Genomic DNA, 18175 nt, shown 5'->3' on the forward strand with positions numbered 1-18175 from the left:
CCGCAGGTAAAGCACTTCCAGTAACAAGGATCGTAACGTCTTTCCACTCTCTCTCTGGGAATTTCTGGTCGAATGCTGGCGTATTCCATATACAGCCCTCAACAGTGACTATTTCAAGGCCTGAAAAAAGTTCTTTGAGTTCTGCAATCCACTCGGGCTGGAATATAGTTCCGAGGAGTATCTTTGGTGGCCCTGTCACTCCGAGCAGCACAAGCAATTTGTGGCCATCGAGGGCTTTATTTGCGGTTGGGGGCATAATTAGTTATTTTGACTTAAACTATGAAGTGCCTGTGCTGGTTACAGATCAACGTGGCAGTATAGTATGAGATGGCAGAGTGTTTCTTGACTGTACTGCTATTTAAAGATCAAGGTTGGGCGAGAGGGACTGAGAATATTAACAGAATAGGCTCCCTCGGTAACTCGGCGTGCTAAATCCACTACCGGGAAAGCGAAGGCGTATGTCTGTTTGTTCACATTATGTCAGCAGTGCTGCAAGGTTTTTATCTCGCGATATTAGCTCGCTATGGTCAAAGTAAAAGTGGACATGTTATTTTACTCCATGGCATTCAGACCTTGGAAAGTAACAAATGGAGCAGTCTGAACAGTTGCGATGGAGTCAGATTTCCATTTACATGAATAGAGTTGGAATAATCTTCAACCGCTAAATGGAACTACAACCAATTCCACACTTTTCCTTCCAGAGACTTGAGGCCAATGGAATTTACCAACTTTATCAGACGAAATATATACGCTAAGATACAGACATCGAAGGAGGAAATCATTCGATGAATCGATCATAAAGTGCGGATATTCATCTAATTATACCTGCCACATAATATTATCCAATTGGATTATTGCTCGTTGCAGCTAAAAGAAAAATAATACCAGTTATTTTGGGTAGCTAAATACATGTATTTAGGACCCTAGACTATAGATTGATCCTAGGCCTAGTAGCAAAACATTATAGAAATCGCATAGCAACATCCAATATGGGCTTATATCGAATTTACGCGCTCTTTCAGTCTCATGTCCTTCATCGCAAACATTGCGAAAAATGGCACCGACAATACTGCCAACGCTACAATGAGAAGGACATGCATAACTTCTGTGTAGCTCTTATCAATAGCAGTCCTTTCTGGACTTCCGGGAGAATATGATGAGGCCACTACGAAAGAATTTTTTATTTCGATCGCTGCTGGCTGTGCTGAATCAGGAAGATTAATGCGTAGCTGTGGGAGGAGGAGCGCTGTCCAGATGATACCTGATAAAGCGTTACCAATCGCCCCTCCAATAGCTCCGGAAACCTCGTATAAGGTTGTTACTGATGCCACATCTGTACCAGAAAGCTTATCGTTTAGCTATTAATGTATTTTCGGTATTAAACTGGGAGAGTCTTCATACCTTGATGCTCTGTTACCGCTTGAACAGCAGTTTGTGCGATAATAGAGATCATCCCTGTCCCGGCCCCTGATATTAGCTGGCCAAATAATATCTGAACGATGCTTGCATTCATGCTAGAGTATCTGAGCATCAGCCCCGCGCCGATTAACTTTAATATCATTCCGAGCAGAATAGCCCATTTATAAACACCTGTTAGCTTGATAATGAAGGCCACAAGCAATCCAATGACGGCCGTCGCAACTGCTTGAGAGGCAGTGATATTTGTTGCCGCCTTCGCCGATTGATTGTTGACAATAACAATAAATGAGAAGAAGTAGGGCGCCCAGATATAATAACTCAAATAAAGGGCAAATTGTATTATGCAACCCGCTGCAATAGTCCGATCTTTTGCCAATTTGAACGGAACAATGGGATGAGATGAGATCTGAATCTCATACATCGTAAAAGCAATAAAGCAACATCCTCCAATAATAACCATAGTTAGCTTGGCTGGCGAAGTCCATGACTGGAAAGGCGATGTCGAAAGTGTCATCGGAAGTAGAACAAGTGTTAGACTGGCTGTGAGAAGTATATGTCCAACGACATCAAGGCGCGACCATAACACAGAAATATTTTTCATTTCACTGCTCGAAGCAGCCGTCTTAGATTCATTACCACGTCGTAAATGTTGCCAAAGTGAAAGCAATAGTGGCATTGATACAACCGGAAATATAATTGCCCTATATGTGCATTAGCTCCTCACCTTCTCACCAAGCAATTTAATTATTGGGTCAGACCACATGCCGTATCCCCTTTAACATATTAGCAAGCCCTCGATCCGGGGTTATTTAGGAAGAACTCTTACCATCTCCATTTCTCAGGCACCATTGCACTTACGATCGGCGCTCCAATCCAAGATGTGAATATCGTAGGGCATAAAACAAGGCTCCCGAGTATGGAGCGATTCTCCAACGTAGTAATGTCAGCTATCAATATTTGTTGCAAAAATTGTATGCCAACTTGGCCAATTGTATAGAAGATTTGACCTGCTGTCAGACTTCCCAGATTCTGGGAAGCTGCATTAATGGCAAACCCAATCAAAATTGCGATGATTGATATGCTGAATGCTTTAAGAAGTCCCCATATATTGGCCGTTCTTGCCAGGGCTGGCTTAACAATTGCATATCTAATCCGTAAGCTTTTTTGTCACCTGTGACCATAATATTCATACGTACAAAATATACTGAACGGTACCGATGACGGATAGCATCGAATGAGCATTAAACTCGGAAAGGGCATATGGCTGGTAAGACACAATGGTCTGCCCCGCGAGGCTCACGGCAATTGCTAGCAGGAATAGACCGACCCAAATGAAAGAAAAAATAGCTGGAAGGGAATTGTCTTGAGTATTTGTATTCGAGTTTTCCAGATTATCGCAGTTCTTAATATTGGAATATTCTTTTTGTGGTAGTTTGGCCACATCTTGGCATGATGCTTGATTTTCAGAAATCTCGGTCTTGTCCATTGCTTGTCCGTAAATACAAGATATCGATTAAAAATAGGACGCGAAATTTTCTCAGTATATTATAAATTGCCGATATACTCTAGGATATAATGGGTACCGGACAATCTCAGTTGTAGTGGATGCAGAATTCGTTCTCTATGAAGGGATAAAGGGCGACTTTATAGTGTCCGAGTTGCGGAGGGTCCAGAATCTTTAATAATAACAATAAGAAGGAGCTAGTAGACAAATTTATCCGAAGTGGGTAATTGAAATAAGCCAGAAAGTATTTGAAGATATACTCATATTGATATAGCTATAATTTCTCAACGGAAGCCTCGCCTTCTCTCTAATGACACTCCACAGCCTTTTGCCATTTCAAATCCGTGATGTTTTCTACACAAATAGAGTGATGAATGTATTTACAAAGAAAATACAATTAATTCCTAGTCGAAGCCTCGCAATTGAAAGTGGTCATAAAAGAAGAAAGAAGAAAAGGTTGCTTCATAATGTGACATGTTCCTTTGCGCTCAATTCCCACGATCTGATAAGCGCGAAGTATGTCCGGTGCTAAAACCTGCTAGATTCGGAGATAATTGAATAGCATTTTTCAGCTTCCACTGTGCTAAGAGCCACTTTTGATCGTTGACATATCTTATCTGATGATCAAAGGCGTGATGCCCCACTGCTCTGCTTCTAGATTGGATCTACTCCGAAGCTCTATATGCATTAGTAAACCATGACTCGGCGTACACAGATTAATAGTAGAAATAAATATACCTATTTAGGCAATTGTATGATATTGACTGAAAAGAACCTTTCCAGATAAAAATCTTCACCATAGACCGATCTATATTGGATAGACTCAGCGCTGGCGACCTTTTCTAAGTACCCCATCCGCAACATTGCTTCGATTAAGCTGCTTGGAGTCTTGAATCTGAAAAATAAGGACGGCGAACGCTCTCTCAACTGGTAGTTTCTAGGTTGAATAGAACTATCCAATGAGAGAATGAAGCCTTTTTATTAACTAGCTTGGTAATAGTAATTCAAGGAATTCATAGAGCTAGATTCAGGGCATTAATCGTTTCGCAGAGCTCTTCAAGTATGCGTTTCACCCTCCCTTCTTCACAAACTTGCCTGTTAGCGGCAACAGTAACATGTAAGTAAGGTCCCTCCAGTTCAGCCTCTCCTGATATTACTAGATCGTGCAAAGGTACTTCCTTTGTAGCATCGATATCTCGCGATAAAACTCCTATCTGAACCCGTTGTTCGTTCATTTGACTATCAGGATGGTAGTCAAAGTTCTGGTAGGCGATGCAACAGCTGTAGTTTGTAATTTCTGCTGACCAGTTTGTGCAATTCTTCTTAATTTCATCGAACCCTAGAGTCTCGAAATACAAGCTATCGAGATATTGGTCTTGCATCTTGCGAAGCAATATTCTCTTGTCTGTATCCCAATCAATACAGGCGCGCACTGGCACTTCATTAGTACAGGGACCAATGATATTTTGGCAAGATACAGGCAAGCCTTGTCGTCCGGATACGATTCGACCGAAGACCACATCACTTGAGTCGGCCTCTTTCGCTAGTACTAAAGCACAGGCAGTGGTAAAAACCGTTGCAGGTGTGATGCTGCTGTCTGCATTAGCCTGAAAAGGAACGCTGATGACCTTTGACGCGTGATAAGTCCCGGCAGAAGCGACTTCTTCTTGGTGAGAACTGTCATTGGTATCTTTAATGACAGTCATTGACGAATTTTGAAGAACAGAGCGCCAGAAATCATAACCGTCTTTACGACTCTCAGCTATATGCTGTATATACCGAGCGAACTGGGGCGGTGTTGGAAGGGTGCCGCCGCTGTACAGAATATGAAGAGAGCGTACAATGTGCTCCAAGCTTAACCCGTCATATAAGGCATGAGACATTCGAAGTATTATTCGTAGTGGTGATGTTTGCGCCTTGAAAATGGCAATGCGTATTAGCGGTTGTCCTAGGCGGATAGGCTGTCGTAAATCCATATCCAGAAATGCACGGGTTGCACTGTTGATATTTTCCTCTGTTTCGATTATCTCGATGGCCAAATCAAGATGCTTCAGAACAATTTGATATAGGTCGCCCGCCACTTCCAAGAATACCGTTCTGAAAATATCGATATGTTCGACTAGAGATTTACAAGCCGCCGCCAGACTTGCACAGTTAGAATTAGATGGGAAGTCCACGAAAAAAGGCGTTGGGGTTCGTGGTTGGCCCGTTGTGGGATTGAAGAGGAAGAGTCGCTGCATTTGCGTAGCAGGATAGACGTCTTGGATTGTATCGTGAGAATACTCAAGCTGGGGTGAAATCTCACTTTGGATGAATGTTAGCGGATCCTCCAGAGGGAGTAGCTCGAATGAAGTGTTGTTAACCGCCTGTACACCGTTGGCCACTTCGTAGTTCCCTGGCTGAGTAAGCTCAATCTTTGCCGCGAGATGGACGGGAACTGGGTGATCGAAGATATCTTTGACTGATACACGCGCTTCTAGTCGGCGGCTGATACGAGAAGCGAGCTTTGTAGCCATCAGAGAATGTCCACCAAGGTCGAAAAAGTGATCAGTAATGCCAATATCGATGCCAAGCACATAAGAAAATTCCTCACACAGCACGGTTTCTATTTCGTTACGGGGGGGCACTTGTGCAGATACCATCTGCTTCTCATGCCCACTGTACGACGGTATGGACAGAGAGCTGTGTATATTTAATTCTCGGCGTATGGTAGCTGCGAGATCAGCAATCACGGGCTGGTCGAAGATATCCTTCACTGACACGCGGGTATTCAGCCGACGGCCGATACGTGCAGTAAGCTTTGTTGCCAAGAGAGAGTGCCCACCAAGTTTAAAGAAGTGGTCGTTGATTCCGACTTGGATGCTGAACACCTCCGCAAACTCCTCACATAACACCACCTCTATTTCGTTGAGTGGAAGCACCTGTTCAGGCCTTTCCTGGAATTTCTGAACTGCAGCTTGGGCTCTTCGCGTAAGCTCTTTTCTATCAACTTTGCCATTAGCATTGAGAGGCATCTCGTCTATCACCACAATGCGAGATGGGATCATGTACGATGGGAGCAGCGACCGCAGCTTCTCGCGGATCTGTGATACGAGCCGACGACTCTGTAGCCGCTGTAGAGGTCGGTTTGTAAGATTGGCCAATCCTCGAGCGTGGTTATCATTCGGGAAGCGGATTGGAGCACGGTTCCCCTTTTGGGTACATAAATCATAGCGGTGGAAGACAGCGTCAAGTGCGCCACTTTGAGACCATTGCCGTGCTGCGCTGACCTCAACACGGAAGCCGGCCTCTTCTCCAAGCTGCACAAGGTCAGTTACGGAAAGAGATGAGCAGCTTTCGGTATCAGTGCGGACGGCTGAGATCCAGGCCGCACCGTCCAGCAGGTTTGGGGCATCTTTATTTCCACTTTCTTTATCGAGAGAGTCAATTATATGTCTCTCAAAAATGGTTTTGCTATACGGGATATTGCTAATGGCGACGGTCAGGGCATCTGTCGAGTCCCTCAGAAGTCCGAGAAGATCTTGATAGTCCATCCGTGATTCTTCAAAGTTGATCCATTCGTTCATGTTGATCTGATACACGGGTTGGTCTTGCTCCTCGGGGCCGCGTATGTGTATCATTGCCGCATAGCGGTACGCGCTAAGCTCGTTTGTCGCCTGCATTTTCTTCGGAAGGATCTCGATGTGCTTGATATGATTGGGATACCTCTTTTCAAGCATCGTAAAGAAGGTCGGGTCAACAAGCAGCTCCTCTTCACGTTCTTCCATTTCCATCATTCTCTGACGTACAGCACCTCTAGTTGACTTGTCACCCAACTCATGTAACGCTCGAGCAGCGAGAAATTGTTTATTCGTTGCGTGCGATCGTATATCACCAAAGAAAAGGCGTTTAACGCCCGGCATCCGAACCAGAGTGTCTACAACCTGCTCCAAGTACTCAGACGAAGGGAAATACTGAACTACCGAGTTGAGTACTACCAATTCTGGATAGAGTTCACTCAGTTGACCCACGTCTGTCGCTGAACCAACATGTACGTTGGCCTTTCCTTTAAGAGCTGGTATGGTCTTAATTGCCTTGGTAACAAATGTAACCGCTGACTTAGATGGTTCAAGACCTACGTAGCTTTGTAGTCCCGCACCAAGATTGAACAAGATCATGCCACTGCCAGTACCTATCTCGAGTACGTGACCTGGTGTCTGACCATCAAGAAGCGTGCGTATGGTGTCGTCAAGCCACTCCTGCATCTCAGTCTTGTCAATCTCATTCCCGTCGTACATAGACGTCCAGCCCTTAAAATCGTTGCCAACAGCAGATTGCCCGATGGTGTCAATATCGGCATAAGTGTTGCTTTCGAAAAACTCTTTCCATCCTTCGACTTGGCTACCAGCTTCCTCCTGCTCGGCGGAGTGGTCGTCGCCTTGGGTCGCAACAAAACCAACCATTTCCGGCTCTTGACCCTCTTGATCCCGGATGACTATGACAGCATCTCGGACTGAGTCCTGGCTAAGAATGGCACGCTCTACTTCGGCTGGCTCAATGCGGTGGCCTCGAATCTTGAATTGTTGGTCTATACGGCCAAAGAACTCAATTTGGCCGTCCCCTACACGGCATCGCGCTCGATCACCAGTTCGATATGCCCTCATGACTTCGCCACCAATAGTAACTTGAACAAAGCGGTCTGAATCTAGGTTTGAGTCGGTATATCCTCGTGCGAGCCCATCTCCAGTGACAACAAGCTCTCCTATTACACCGATAGGGACTATCTGCTGACAACTGTCCATGATATAGGCCCCGGAGTTGCTGATGGCTCTGCCAATGGGAACTCCATTAATGAATGAGTCACTCTTGACGACGTTATAAACAGTACTTATCACTCCATTCTCCGTTGGACCATACGCATTAAAGACACAAACCCGTACAAGTGCTTGCGCTGCGATTGCATCCTGGCCATCGAGCCTATCACCACCTATAACAAGGACCTCTAGCCCATTTAGTGTGGAAGGAATATTGGCTAGACACTGCTTAAGCAACGCCGGTGTAATCAAAGCCGTATTGACTTGTTCTTGAGCAAATACAGCCTCGAGTTCTTTGCTGTCTAAAGTGGTCATATAATCAATGCACACTAGCGTTCCACCATTCAAGAGTGCCGCAAAGATCTCCCAGGTAGCGGCGTCAAAGGCGATGCTGGATAGATGAGCCACTCTCACCGCTAATGGGAACTTGGATATTATTCTTGTCTCCTTGACAAGTCTTATAACGCTACGATGCTCAATCATAACGCCTTTAGGCTTTCCAGTTGACCCGGATGTAAAGATCACATATGCAAGGCTTGTCGCTGATGGACCTGGTGAAAATGTGTCTGCATGACCACCCATATCATCTACATCGCGACGTTCTATCAATGTGTCGCTGATTTTTGCCAGCTCCACACCAGGTACCTGAACCTCCGGAGCAGTGACCTCAGAACCGAGTAAGACTAACTTATGCTGCGGCAATGCAGATAGTATCCCGTTTAGGCGGGCGACAGGAGAATTCACGTCGAGAGGTAGATATGCAAGATTTGCTTTCAGAATGCCGAGAATGGCAATGACTGTCTCGCATGACCGTGGCGCTAACACTCCAACCAAAGTCTCAGCTGCCATGTTACGCTGGCAGAGCCAAATCGCGACCTTGTCAGATTGATGGTCCAACTCAGCGTAGGTGAGGCGAGATGACGAGCCGACAACGGCAAAAGCGTGGGGGCTAGCAGCCACTTGGGTGCGGAAGACATCAGCTATGCTTGCATTACGGAGATATCTAGTCTTCTCGATCTCAAGTAGGCCCATATTGCGCAGCTCCATAACACTATCGGCAAACGAGATAACTGCGACTGGGGTTTGGGGCTGAGAGAGACCTTGACGCAGTATTTCGAAGAATACACTGGTCACATTGCGGATATTCTCAAGTTTGAATAGATCTGCCGCGAAAACCAAATTTCCGCTTAAGCTGTCCGTCTCTTGGAATAGGTGAAACTCTATGTCGAACCTGGTATATACCTGATTCAATAGGGGTTCTGCTTCAAGGCCTTCCAACTCGAACCTTCCAAAGTCCTTTTGAGAATGAACCGCAAACATAATCTGGGCCAGCGGGTTCCGAGACAAGTCTCTTGAGCCAGGTAGTAGTGCTGAAACCACGCGGTCAAAGGGGACATCTTGGTGCTCAAACGCTGCTGTCGCCGTCAACCGGACCTGTCGTACCAGTGTTTCAAACGTATCATCACTGTCAACAGTGATTCGCATACATTGAGTGTTAACAAAGAAACCGATAATGTTTTCCAGCTCCCGCCGATTTCGATTAGCAATGGGTGTGCCAATGACGGCGTCTTCAGTCCCGGTAAGGCGATAATGAGCTGCTCGGAACGCCGCCAGCAGCACGGTAAAGGCAGTCATTTGGTGTACTTTGCAGAATTCTCGGAGCTTCATATACAGATCGCCATCGATAGTGACTGGCACGTAGCCTGCCTTGCCAGACAGTATAGTCGGCCGGGGGAAATCAATCAAGAATTCGGCCGGAGAGCTATTTAAAAGCTGGTTGGTCCAGTATTCCAGCTGTTTCTGCTGTTCGACCACCTGCTCATCCTGCTTTTGCCATATAGAAAAGTCGCGATAGTTGATTGGGAGAGGGCTCACCATTGACAGGGGGTCACGGCCCTGGAGAGCGGCAGCATAGAATTGGCCCAGTTCTTGGCGTAAAATGTCAGTAGACCAACCGTCAGAGATTATATGATGCATGACAATTGAAAGTACATGGTCGTTTTCTCCAAGCCGCATGAGTGATACCCTCCATCCTGCCTCGGATGCCAGATTAAATGGAGTGGTCTGCTCTTGTTGTAGCAGCTGCAGATAACTATCATTTTGGTCGTCTGACAAATCGGTCATCTTCAGCTCCCGAAAGATATTCGCATGAACAACTTGAACTCCTACACCGTTTTGCTCCTCAAATGTCGTCCGCAGAGTCTCATGTCGTTGTTCTAGGGCTACTAGAGCAACTCTCAACGTATCAATTTGCAGCGGCCCACGCATGCGAACAGCGTATGGTAAGAGATACCACGAAGCGCCGAGCTCCAGCTGGTCTAAGAACCACAGGCGGCCTTGAGCAAAAGACTGTTCAACAGGTCCGCCATAGTTTGTAATTGGGATTGACGTGTATGGTGTAGAGTCTCGTCCGATTACATCTGAAAGATCGGCAAGCGTAGGATTTTGGAATATATCGGATACTTTTAGCGAGATGCCGGCCAACCTGGCCATGTTTACCATCTTAATCGCAGCAATAGAATCTCCACCTAGCTCAAAGAAACTTGCTCCGTCCATTTTAGAAGTTGGATCAAGATTTAAACCTTGGTACCAAAACTCTCTTAATTTGATTTCTGTAGTAGTTGCCGGTGATCCAAACTTTTCGCTTCGCAGAGATATGGTATTTTGAGCCAGTTCAGTTAATAGTTTGCTAGCAATAGACCGAAGGGTTTTTCTATCTGCTTTCCCCGTGGCTGTACGAGGCAGAGTCTTCATAACAATATAGTATGATGGGATTGAATACTGGGGAAGGGCTAGTTGCAGTGTCGCGTTTATCTCCTTGGTTGCACTGTGGTCAAGGATGTGAGCATCTATCGTGGGTACAACGAAGGCACTGTTCTCTTCGCGTTGCGACGCCCCTATCAAGAATGCAATCAAAGTCTTGCCACTGGAAAGCTCCGAAGTTTTGACAGCTTCAGCCACAGGCGTAATATGACCGGGTAGTTGCTGTCGTAGGCGGGCTTCCACTTCGCTGATTTCCACGCGCTGCCCTCGGATTTTAACCTGCGAATCTTTGCGTCCAAGGCAGACAACAGTACCATCAGATCTGTAACGGACGAGATCTCCAGTCTTATAGAACTTAAAACAGCCAGAGAGCGGTCTGGTAGGGTACCAAGCTGGGGCCGTCACGAAAAAAGGCGACTTATCCGGCGGCAGAGCAACAATATACTCACGAGCAATTCCTGGACTTTCAATTACCAGCTCGCCAACACAACCAATTGGAGCAAGGTTATTAGGCTCGTTCGGGTCGACAATCCAGGAGCGGGCGCCTACAGTGCGACCGATATTGTTTGGCTCAAGAGTTGATGGAGTTACTCTTGTAACGCTACATATCGTTGAGCTCTCACTCTGGCCATAGGCGTGTAGGAGCTGAACTCGAGAGGCCCAAATATCTCTAATCGATGCTGATATCGGTTCTCCGACCAACACCAATGTTTGTAGTCCTGAGACATTGTCAGGCTGCAGTGTACCGATATACGAAGGAGTCAGTATCACCCAGTTGATATTGCTCTTCCCGATGAAATCCGGGACACTATTCATACGATCCTCATCAGAAGGAATACAGACGCAACCACCATGCATCAGAACCGTCACGATTTCTACCAAGCAGGCACCAAATGCATACGACGCAAACTGAAGAGCACGGGTATGGTCATTGATTCCTAATGCGGGGCCAAACTTGATAGCACAGGACACAAATCCACCATGCTCAATCATAATTCCTTTTGGTTCCCCTGTGCTACCAGACGTGAAGATGACATAGGCCAAGTCGTGAGGCTTCACCGTTGGTTTCAGCTGGTCTTTATCAAGGGGCAGTGACCGAAGAAAAGAATCGCTGATTACAATACAGCGGTCAATGACAGTGCATATAGTGTTGCTGTGAAGCTTGGAGGTGAGAGCGACAGTAGCACCAGTTTGTCGACAGACCTGGGCCATTCTAGCCGGTGGATCGCATGGGTCGATAAGTGTAAATGTCCGACCAACTTTAAGAACAGCAAGCATGCTAGCTATGACCCATTTTGACTTCTCAAAGCAGAGTGGCAATATTGTCTGTCCTTGGCCCAGATTAAGGGATTGGATATATGCGGCCAGACGGGATGATACACTGTCCAGTTCGGCGTAAGTCCACTCCCCATCCCAAGCAGAGACTGCCATGTTATCTGGAGCGTCGGCAGCTTTCTTAGATATTACATCGTGTATCAAGGCATCCTGTGCCTCTAAGCGTCCCGAGTTCCAGCCCTCGATCTCCACGCGGTCCTCTGGCGTTATGACGTCTAGGTGTCCCACAAGAGGAAGATGCTCCACATGATTTTGAAATTGCTGGATTAAGAATCCCAACTGTCTCAGGAAACGAGCCATCTGAGAATGATCAATCACACTCTGATCATAACGTGCCCCCAGTAATGCCGAGTCGCCACCCATCTGGCAGCTGAGTAGAAGGGCACGATTGGTGCATGGCAAGAATATATTTGATTCTTCTATATTTTGGAGAATCTCGCAACTGGGCGCTTGTGGAGCATCACTATCAGTTACTAGAAGCACCGTTTGGAACTCACAAGCAGCAGACCCGTCGTCTCCAATGCGGCGGATGTTACAAAGTCCGACTTGTTCAATCTCGTACATGGCATGATCATGGTCAGTGATCGTCTGTATAACTTCTGGTACAGATTGATGAGGGGCGCAAAGCACACGCATGGGTACTATTGTTTGTGTCGGGCCATCAACTTGCTCTTCTAATTTGTGAGACCGCTTCATCACAACACCAAAAAGTGCCTCCGGAGAGTGGGTGAAGCGAGATATAAGAACTGCAAGCGCGGCTCGGCAGACAACTGCGTTGGACCACTTTTGTTGGGCTGGACCAAGGTATGAGATGCGATGCTCTACATACGTATTAGGATGGGGCGTAGACAAATGGGACGGCAGAGGAGGAAACACAGAGGCATCCAAGCCGTCAAGGTGTTGCCGCCAAAGCTGAGCCGCGCGTTCCACATTCCCGGCCTGAGGGTTCAGCAACGCTTCAGACCAGTTAGAGTATTGAATTTCTCCGCCCTCGTAGGCCGTGAGAACCCGTTGAAGGATTCGTTGTTGTAGGCTGGTATCCACTAAAGCATGGCTGAATGTCCAGAGAAGCAGTCTTTGCTTTGTGTCGAGGTCTTCGAGAATGACGTATCGATTGCAACGCGGTCCTATCATAGCAACAGCTTGCTCGTCACGTATGATTGCTTCTTTCATATTGATGCATGTAGAATGCATCCACGAGAAGTAACTCTCTGCTAGCACAACTTGAAAAGAATCTCCAACTTCTGATTTAAATATACAGGTCCTCAAGGCTGGAGTTTGGCGAATAACCTCCTTCCAAGCTGCGGAGAGGCGCTGGGTGTCAACGCTTCTTGGAATCTCGTAAACAACATGACCAATAGCGTGTTTCCCGTCTGAAACAGCACAATCCATCACATCAATTTGAAAAGGTGTGCATGGCAGAATATTCTCAATTTTACCTCGATCCAAGCCGAGATGCTCAGTTGCTTGCTCGTAATCACCGTCACAAGGCTTGCCAGCATCATCAAACACCAGGAGTGGTGCAGCTTTCAGATTTTGTTGCCCAACATCCATATTGTTGAGGGATGTTATGTCGGTATCCTATACGAAGATAGATATGTGTTGCTAATAGGCTATTCCCTGCTTGATAATCGCAATGACTTTCCGTAAATGAATATAGCTGAGCCCCAAAAACGGCAGTGCATCAACAAGCCTTCAAATGTCTTATTCGAACAATATATAAGGATGTTTGATTATAATAAACGAAGTGCTCAAGGAATAATTCAAGTTTTGCCTCGAACGAGAATTTTCAAGTAAGTTTCAGTTCCAGTTTACGTTCTCGTTCTAGCGTATTATGAAGGGGTAATAATTTTGCGTTGTAGTGTTGAATGACTATCCCCTCTTAGGATTTCTAACGGTTGTATGTTGCCGCCTTAATATACTGTCACCCCTATCCACAACCCTCAAAAGCCCCGAGGTATGTGTCATACGGCAATCATCATAAGCTGCTGTAAGAGGCAGTGTAATTTTGAGCTGCTAGCACTGACCAATCTTTTGGTTTGCCTGCTGTTGACAATCTTTCTATACTATTATAGTCTTCTATGAACTATTATTTAGGCATTGTCTACAGAACATATGAGCCCATACATAACGGACAAAGAAACTGGTCAAACAATAGTTTAGCGTGAAGCAATAAGGGTATTTTACTATGGGCATATACACGTTTATTGGTATTAAGAAAAAAAATACTGTTATACTTAAAGATTGAGCATGATGAAAATGCTAATAATATCCTCATATATAACGTAAATATTACCCAACTTGGGCTAGGCGCGAACATAGAAACGATAAGATTTATAAATCGCTCGCTCCACACCTCCCACTTCACCCAGGGACGGGCCGTTGGCTGACAGCTGGCAGTTGAATTAGAGCTCAACGAAGGGCTGACAGCAGTGGCGGGGTAAAAATGCCTGCTCAGCTTGCTACTAACGTCTTGAGTGTTGCATTTAGGTCGATTCAGCTACCAAGTGGCTAGCTGAATATTTTAGCAATACAACAGGGATAGTCCGTGGGTGTAGTGCCCCAATCCTTCACCAAAGATGTGTCTGCAGAAACTATTAGCTGTCATATCCCGTATTGAACACAGCCTTCCCAGGCTATAAGCCATACACTATATGCCACTCCGGGGGTGATGTTAGTGGTGCAGAAATATCTTGACAACCCTTTTGGCTGGCTTAACGAATGAACTTTAATCTTATCTTGACCATTGGTAGGTATGTATACTTGCTGTATCTGCCCTGATCAAGATTTGCGAGCTCCCTTCCCACTCGGACTGGCTAGTAGACGATTGTCAATTTGGCGGATATTAAACACAAGTCAACTTATCACTTGGTGCTGCCATCAGGCAGTCTCTGTCTAATACTCTCCGATTGAACGTATTTGGCAAATTTGAGAGTGGCAGTTACCATGGGCTCGCTCACACCTCGACGAGGTGACGAACATCATAAAGTTGTTTGTCTAGATGCCTACACCTGTCCGGTCCCCAAATTTGACTTCACGCACGAGTACGTGGAGTATCAGAATACTATTGGTGAAGATCTGATCATCGAGCGTGTTCGCGACGCTACTATCATCATCACATCGCGTGTGCCCATTTCAGCTCGCATTATTGCCGCTTGCTTGCGCCTGGAGCTGGTCGCCTTCATGACTACTGGCACTGATATCGCTGATAAGAAAGCATGTCGGGCACGCGGTATCACCGTGTGCAATGCGCCTGGTGCCAATGCTGAGTCCGTCGCCGAGCATGCCTTCGCCTTATATATGGCTGCCAAGCGCCAGGTTGTTGACCTGCACCGCGTTACACTCGAGGCTGAGGCTTGGCCTCGAGAGAAGAATGTGTTCCACTTGTATCCGCAACTTCCACGGGTTTTGAGGCATGAAATATTGGGAATTATCGGGTATGGAGCTATAGGTAAGTGCTGCAAAGTAAAATATTGCAAATAAGAGCGATGGTATACTAACCAAGATTGAGGTAAATATGCCGAGGCTATAGGAAAGGCACTAGGGATGTCGGTATTGATCGCTGAGAGAAAGTCTGCAGCAGCTGGTAGAATAAGATCCGGAAGGTTGCCGTTCGAGGAAGTAATGAAAACTTGTACGGTGCTGTTACTCGCGTGCCCGCTCGACGAAGAGTCGAGTAATATGATTTCAGAACCCGAACTCAGAACCATGAGACCAGATAGCATTGTAGTTAACGTGGCACGAGGAGGTGTCATGAATGAGGCGGCGCTTCTCAAAGCATTGAAGGAAAAATGGATATACGCTGCCGCCACAGATGTCTTTGTAAACGAGCCAGCGACTAAGGAGGACTGCCAGCTCATTCGAGAGTGTCCTAGCAACTTGACGCTCTCACCACATGTTGCATGGTATGGAGGTACGTGCTTGGAAAACCTACAACTGAGTATCAAGGAGACGCTCGAGAGTTTTGTAGCAGGAAAGATCATCAACTCTGTTCTTTGAATTTCATCATCGAAACGATAATAGTTAATACATATTTAATGCCCATTTTATTTCTTATTTCGCTCATTACTTTTTCGATCATTTATTTTGATATTCTGAAGTTTACTACGATTGCACAATGTATATGCGGCATATGTAAGACGTCAAAGAACAAGAATGTCGCCAATTTGCTATCTAGGAAAGGAAATAATCTATTTCTGATACATATACAGGCTTTCCCGATTATGGCACTCTACATTTGGAATAGCTTATGTAAAAGACCTGTGGAATGCTTATTGTTGATGACGGATCTAGGTCATAGGGTGTGAGATTGGAGATGAAGATGTGTGGTGATGAAAATCATACTCGAACTAGTGCCGGCGCGTAGTGTGCATATGCATATGCATGCTCTACTATTATTGGACCTGTAGTATCACGTCTCTTACCCATGTTTCAGCCCCTAATTTCTATGACTCCAAGCTACAAACAGGATTTAAAGCCTCACGGCATCTACGGCATTGACGGCATCTACGGCATTATGCCATTATGGCATTATGGCCAACCCCATTACTCACCTTCACCGCCCCCACGATGAGGCAGACTCGAAAATAATCCTTGGTCTATCGCTCAGCCCGCCACAAACCAAGCACACAACTCCTTCATAGACCAATGAAGAAAGGAGCAGTAGTATTATCATAGCTGAAAGAACGAACACGAAGATATTGCAGTTACCAGTAAGAGGGGTAAGCACCAATAACACTCTTATATCCTCAAACGAAAGAAGAAAGAGGTTGTCAAGAGCCAGCTTTGTGCTGCAGGAGGAAGAGACCTTGCCTGGATGAGGAAAAGAATAGGTTTGTTGTACAGCTGAACAAAAAAGGGAAAGACGTCAACAAGTGCTTGTAACAGGCCGCGGGATTAACATGCTGAGAGCTGAGAAAAGGATCATATCTCAGATTTTACAACAATTTTCCTCTAACTTGTACACTAACAGACTCATCGATTTACTTCTTGACATTTATTTCAACATAGTCTCATATTTGCTTAATATTTCAAAGAAATATAACACGTGTAGTAAATCATATCCCGTTCTAGAGTAGTGTAATAATAAGAATGAGTAATAAAAGATAAATTGTATACTCTGCTATCTTGAACTGAACAAAAATGTATTTTTTTAATTCAGTTCTATTCTTTTTAATATTATTGCGTAATTATCATTACTTTGTGGTGTGGTATGCTTGCACTGCCACTTATGACAGGTTATAGACCTTGCCAATGAGGAACACAAGTGTACACTTTCTAACAGAGTACATCTAACCTCAGTGTTGATTATAACATAAGCTTCTGTTTGAATGAAAATCAACCTATATAATAAGGATCCCGTCTCCGAAGCAAGCTCTATTTCTTTTGCACATTCCAACAATAACCATAAGCCCAAACTACAAACGCTCTTCCTCTTCTTCTTTATAAATATCCCAACTTACATTAGCTATAATTCCAATGGCTCCCAGCGCTCAAGAAATTAGAAACCTCCTCGAGGCTCACATCGCGCAAGACCTTGCTGAGAAAGCAGGCAACTCAGGAAAGCTTCAGCAGCCTGGACACATAACTAACCACTTCCACGACAACGTTGAATTCCACATCAACGGCCATGAGTTCCAGCACGCAACTCAGTTGAAAGGTGCTGAAACAATCAAGACAGAGATTGTTGATGGAGGCCTTTCTGATATCCCCAACGTTATTGATTACTCTAAGCCTCACAATTGCCAAATCCTACAAGTGATCGGGGGTGGCCCGGATAGTGACTGGGCTGCTGCTGTGGTAAAGGCTACTGCGACGACTATCACAGGTGCGTTACTCCATGAGCACTAACCAAGTCTCGAAGTGCTAAGACCTCGTTAGGCAAGCCGTTCAACCACGAATCTGTGATGACTTTCCAGTTCGACAACAACGGCAAGATCATCCACCTGAAGAATTATGCCGACACCCTTCACGTTCACAATATCCTTCAAGACATCTGATTTCTCTGATGTGTTAGAAAGAAGGCTTGCGTGAGAGATCAATCTTTATGCCAGATAAAAGATTCCGTATGTTCCGGCGGTTTATGTGGAAATTACCCTTCTGGTTCCCCTCATTGCAACCCACTCTCTTCATTTCAAAGATTTTGCAGCAGACTTATCTTATGTAAATGGCTCAAATGCTGAATGGCATTATGGCCCATCAACTCAGCTACCTCTCCATTCGTTAGGTTATCTTAGCCAATCAAGGTCATTATATGAAACATTACTACACAAACCGTTACCATTTATGTAGATTGATTAATTCTTGATATGGAGAGCGACCCAGGTGTAAATCACGAATCTTTAAACTCATACATTGTAAA

At 45.4% G+C, this 18175-nt stretch overlaps 3 protein-coding genes across 3 annotated transcripts; 2 read left to right on the forward strand and 1 right to left on the reverse strand.

Annotated features, from left to right (window-relative positions):
• Positions 1 to 3281: 3281 nt before the first annotated feature.
• Positions 3282 to 13671, reverse strand: TrAFT101_003860 (NRPS). Its single transcript, XM_066127013.1, has 2 exons — positions 3662 to 13671; positions 3282 to 3601 (listed from the first exon to the last, which is right to left on the reverse strand). The coding sequence occupies exon 1, from the start codon at positions 13366 to 13368 to the stop codon at positions 3937 to 3939; it is 9432 nt and encodes a 3143-aa protein (XP_065983121.1). The 5' UTR covers positions 13369 to 13671; the 3' UTR covers positions 3282 to 3601; positions 3662 to 3936.
• Positions 13672 to 14510: 839 nt separating this feature from the next.
• Positions 14511 to 15848, forward strand: TrAFT101_003861 (uncharacterized protein). The gene is made up of 2 exons (XM_024907304.2): positions 14511 to 15265; positions 15326 to 15848. Exons 1-2 carry the CDS (start codon positions 14761 to 14763, stop codon positions 15811 to 15813), a joined length of 993 nt encoding a protein of 330 aa, XP_024766371.2. The 5' UTR covers positions 14511 to 14760; the 3' UTR covers positions 15814 to 15848.
• Positions 15849 to 17230: 1382 nt separating this feature from the next.
• On the forward strand, positions 17231 to 18141 carry TrAFT101_003862 (uncharacterized protein). Its single transcript, XM_024909273.2, has 2 exons — positions 17231 to 17641; positions 17695 to 18141. The coding sequence occupies exons 1-2, from the start codon at positions 17293 to 17295 to the stop codon at positions 17811 to 17813; spliced, it is 468 nt and encodes a 155-aa protein (XP_024766370.1). The 5' UTR covers positions 17231 to 17292; the 3' UTR covers positions 17814 to 18141.
• Positions 18142 to 18175: the final 34 nt, after the last annotated feature.

The sequence above is a fragment of the Trichoderma asperellum genome, chromosome 2 (assembly GCF_020647865.1).
Source record: "Trichoderma asperellum chromosome 2, complete sequence".
In the NCBI taxonomy this organism is placed as follows: domain Eukaryota; kingdom Fungi; phylum Ascomycota; class Sordariomycetes; order Hypocreales; family Hypocreaceae; genus Trichoderma; species Trichoderma asperellum.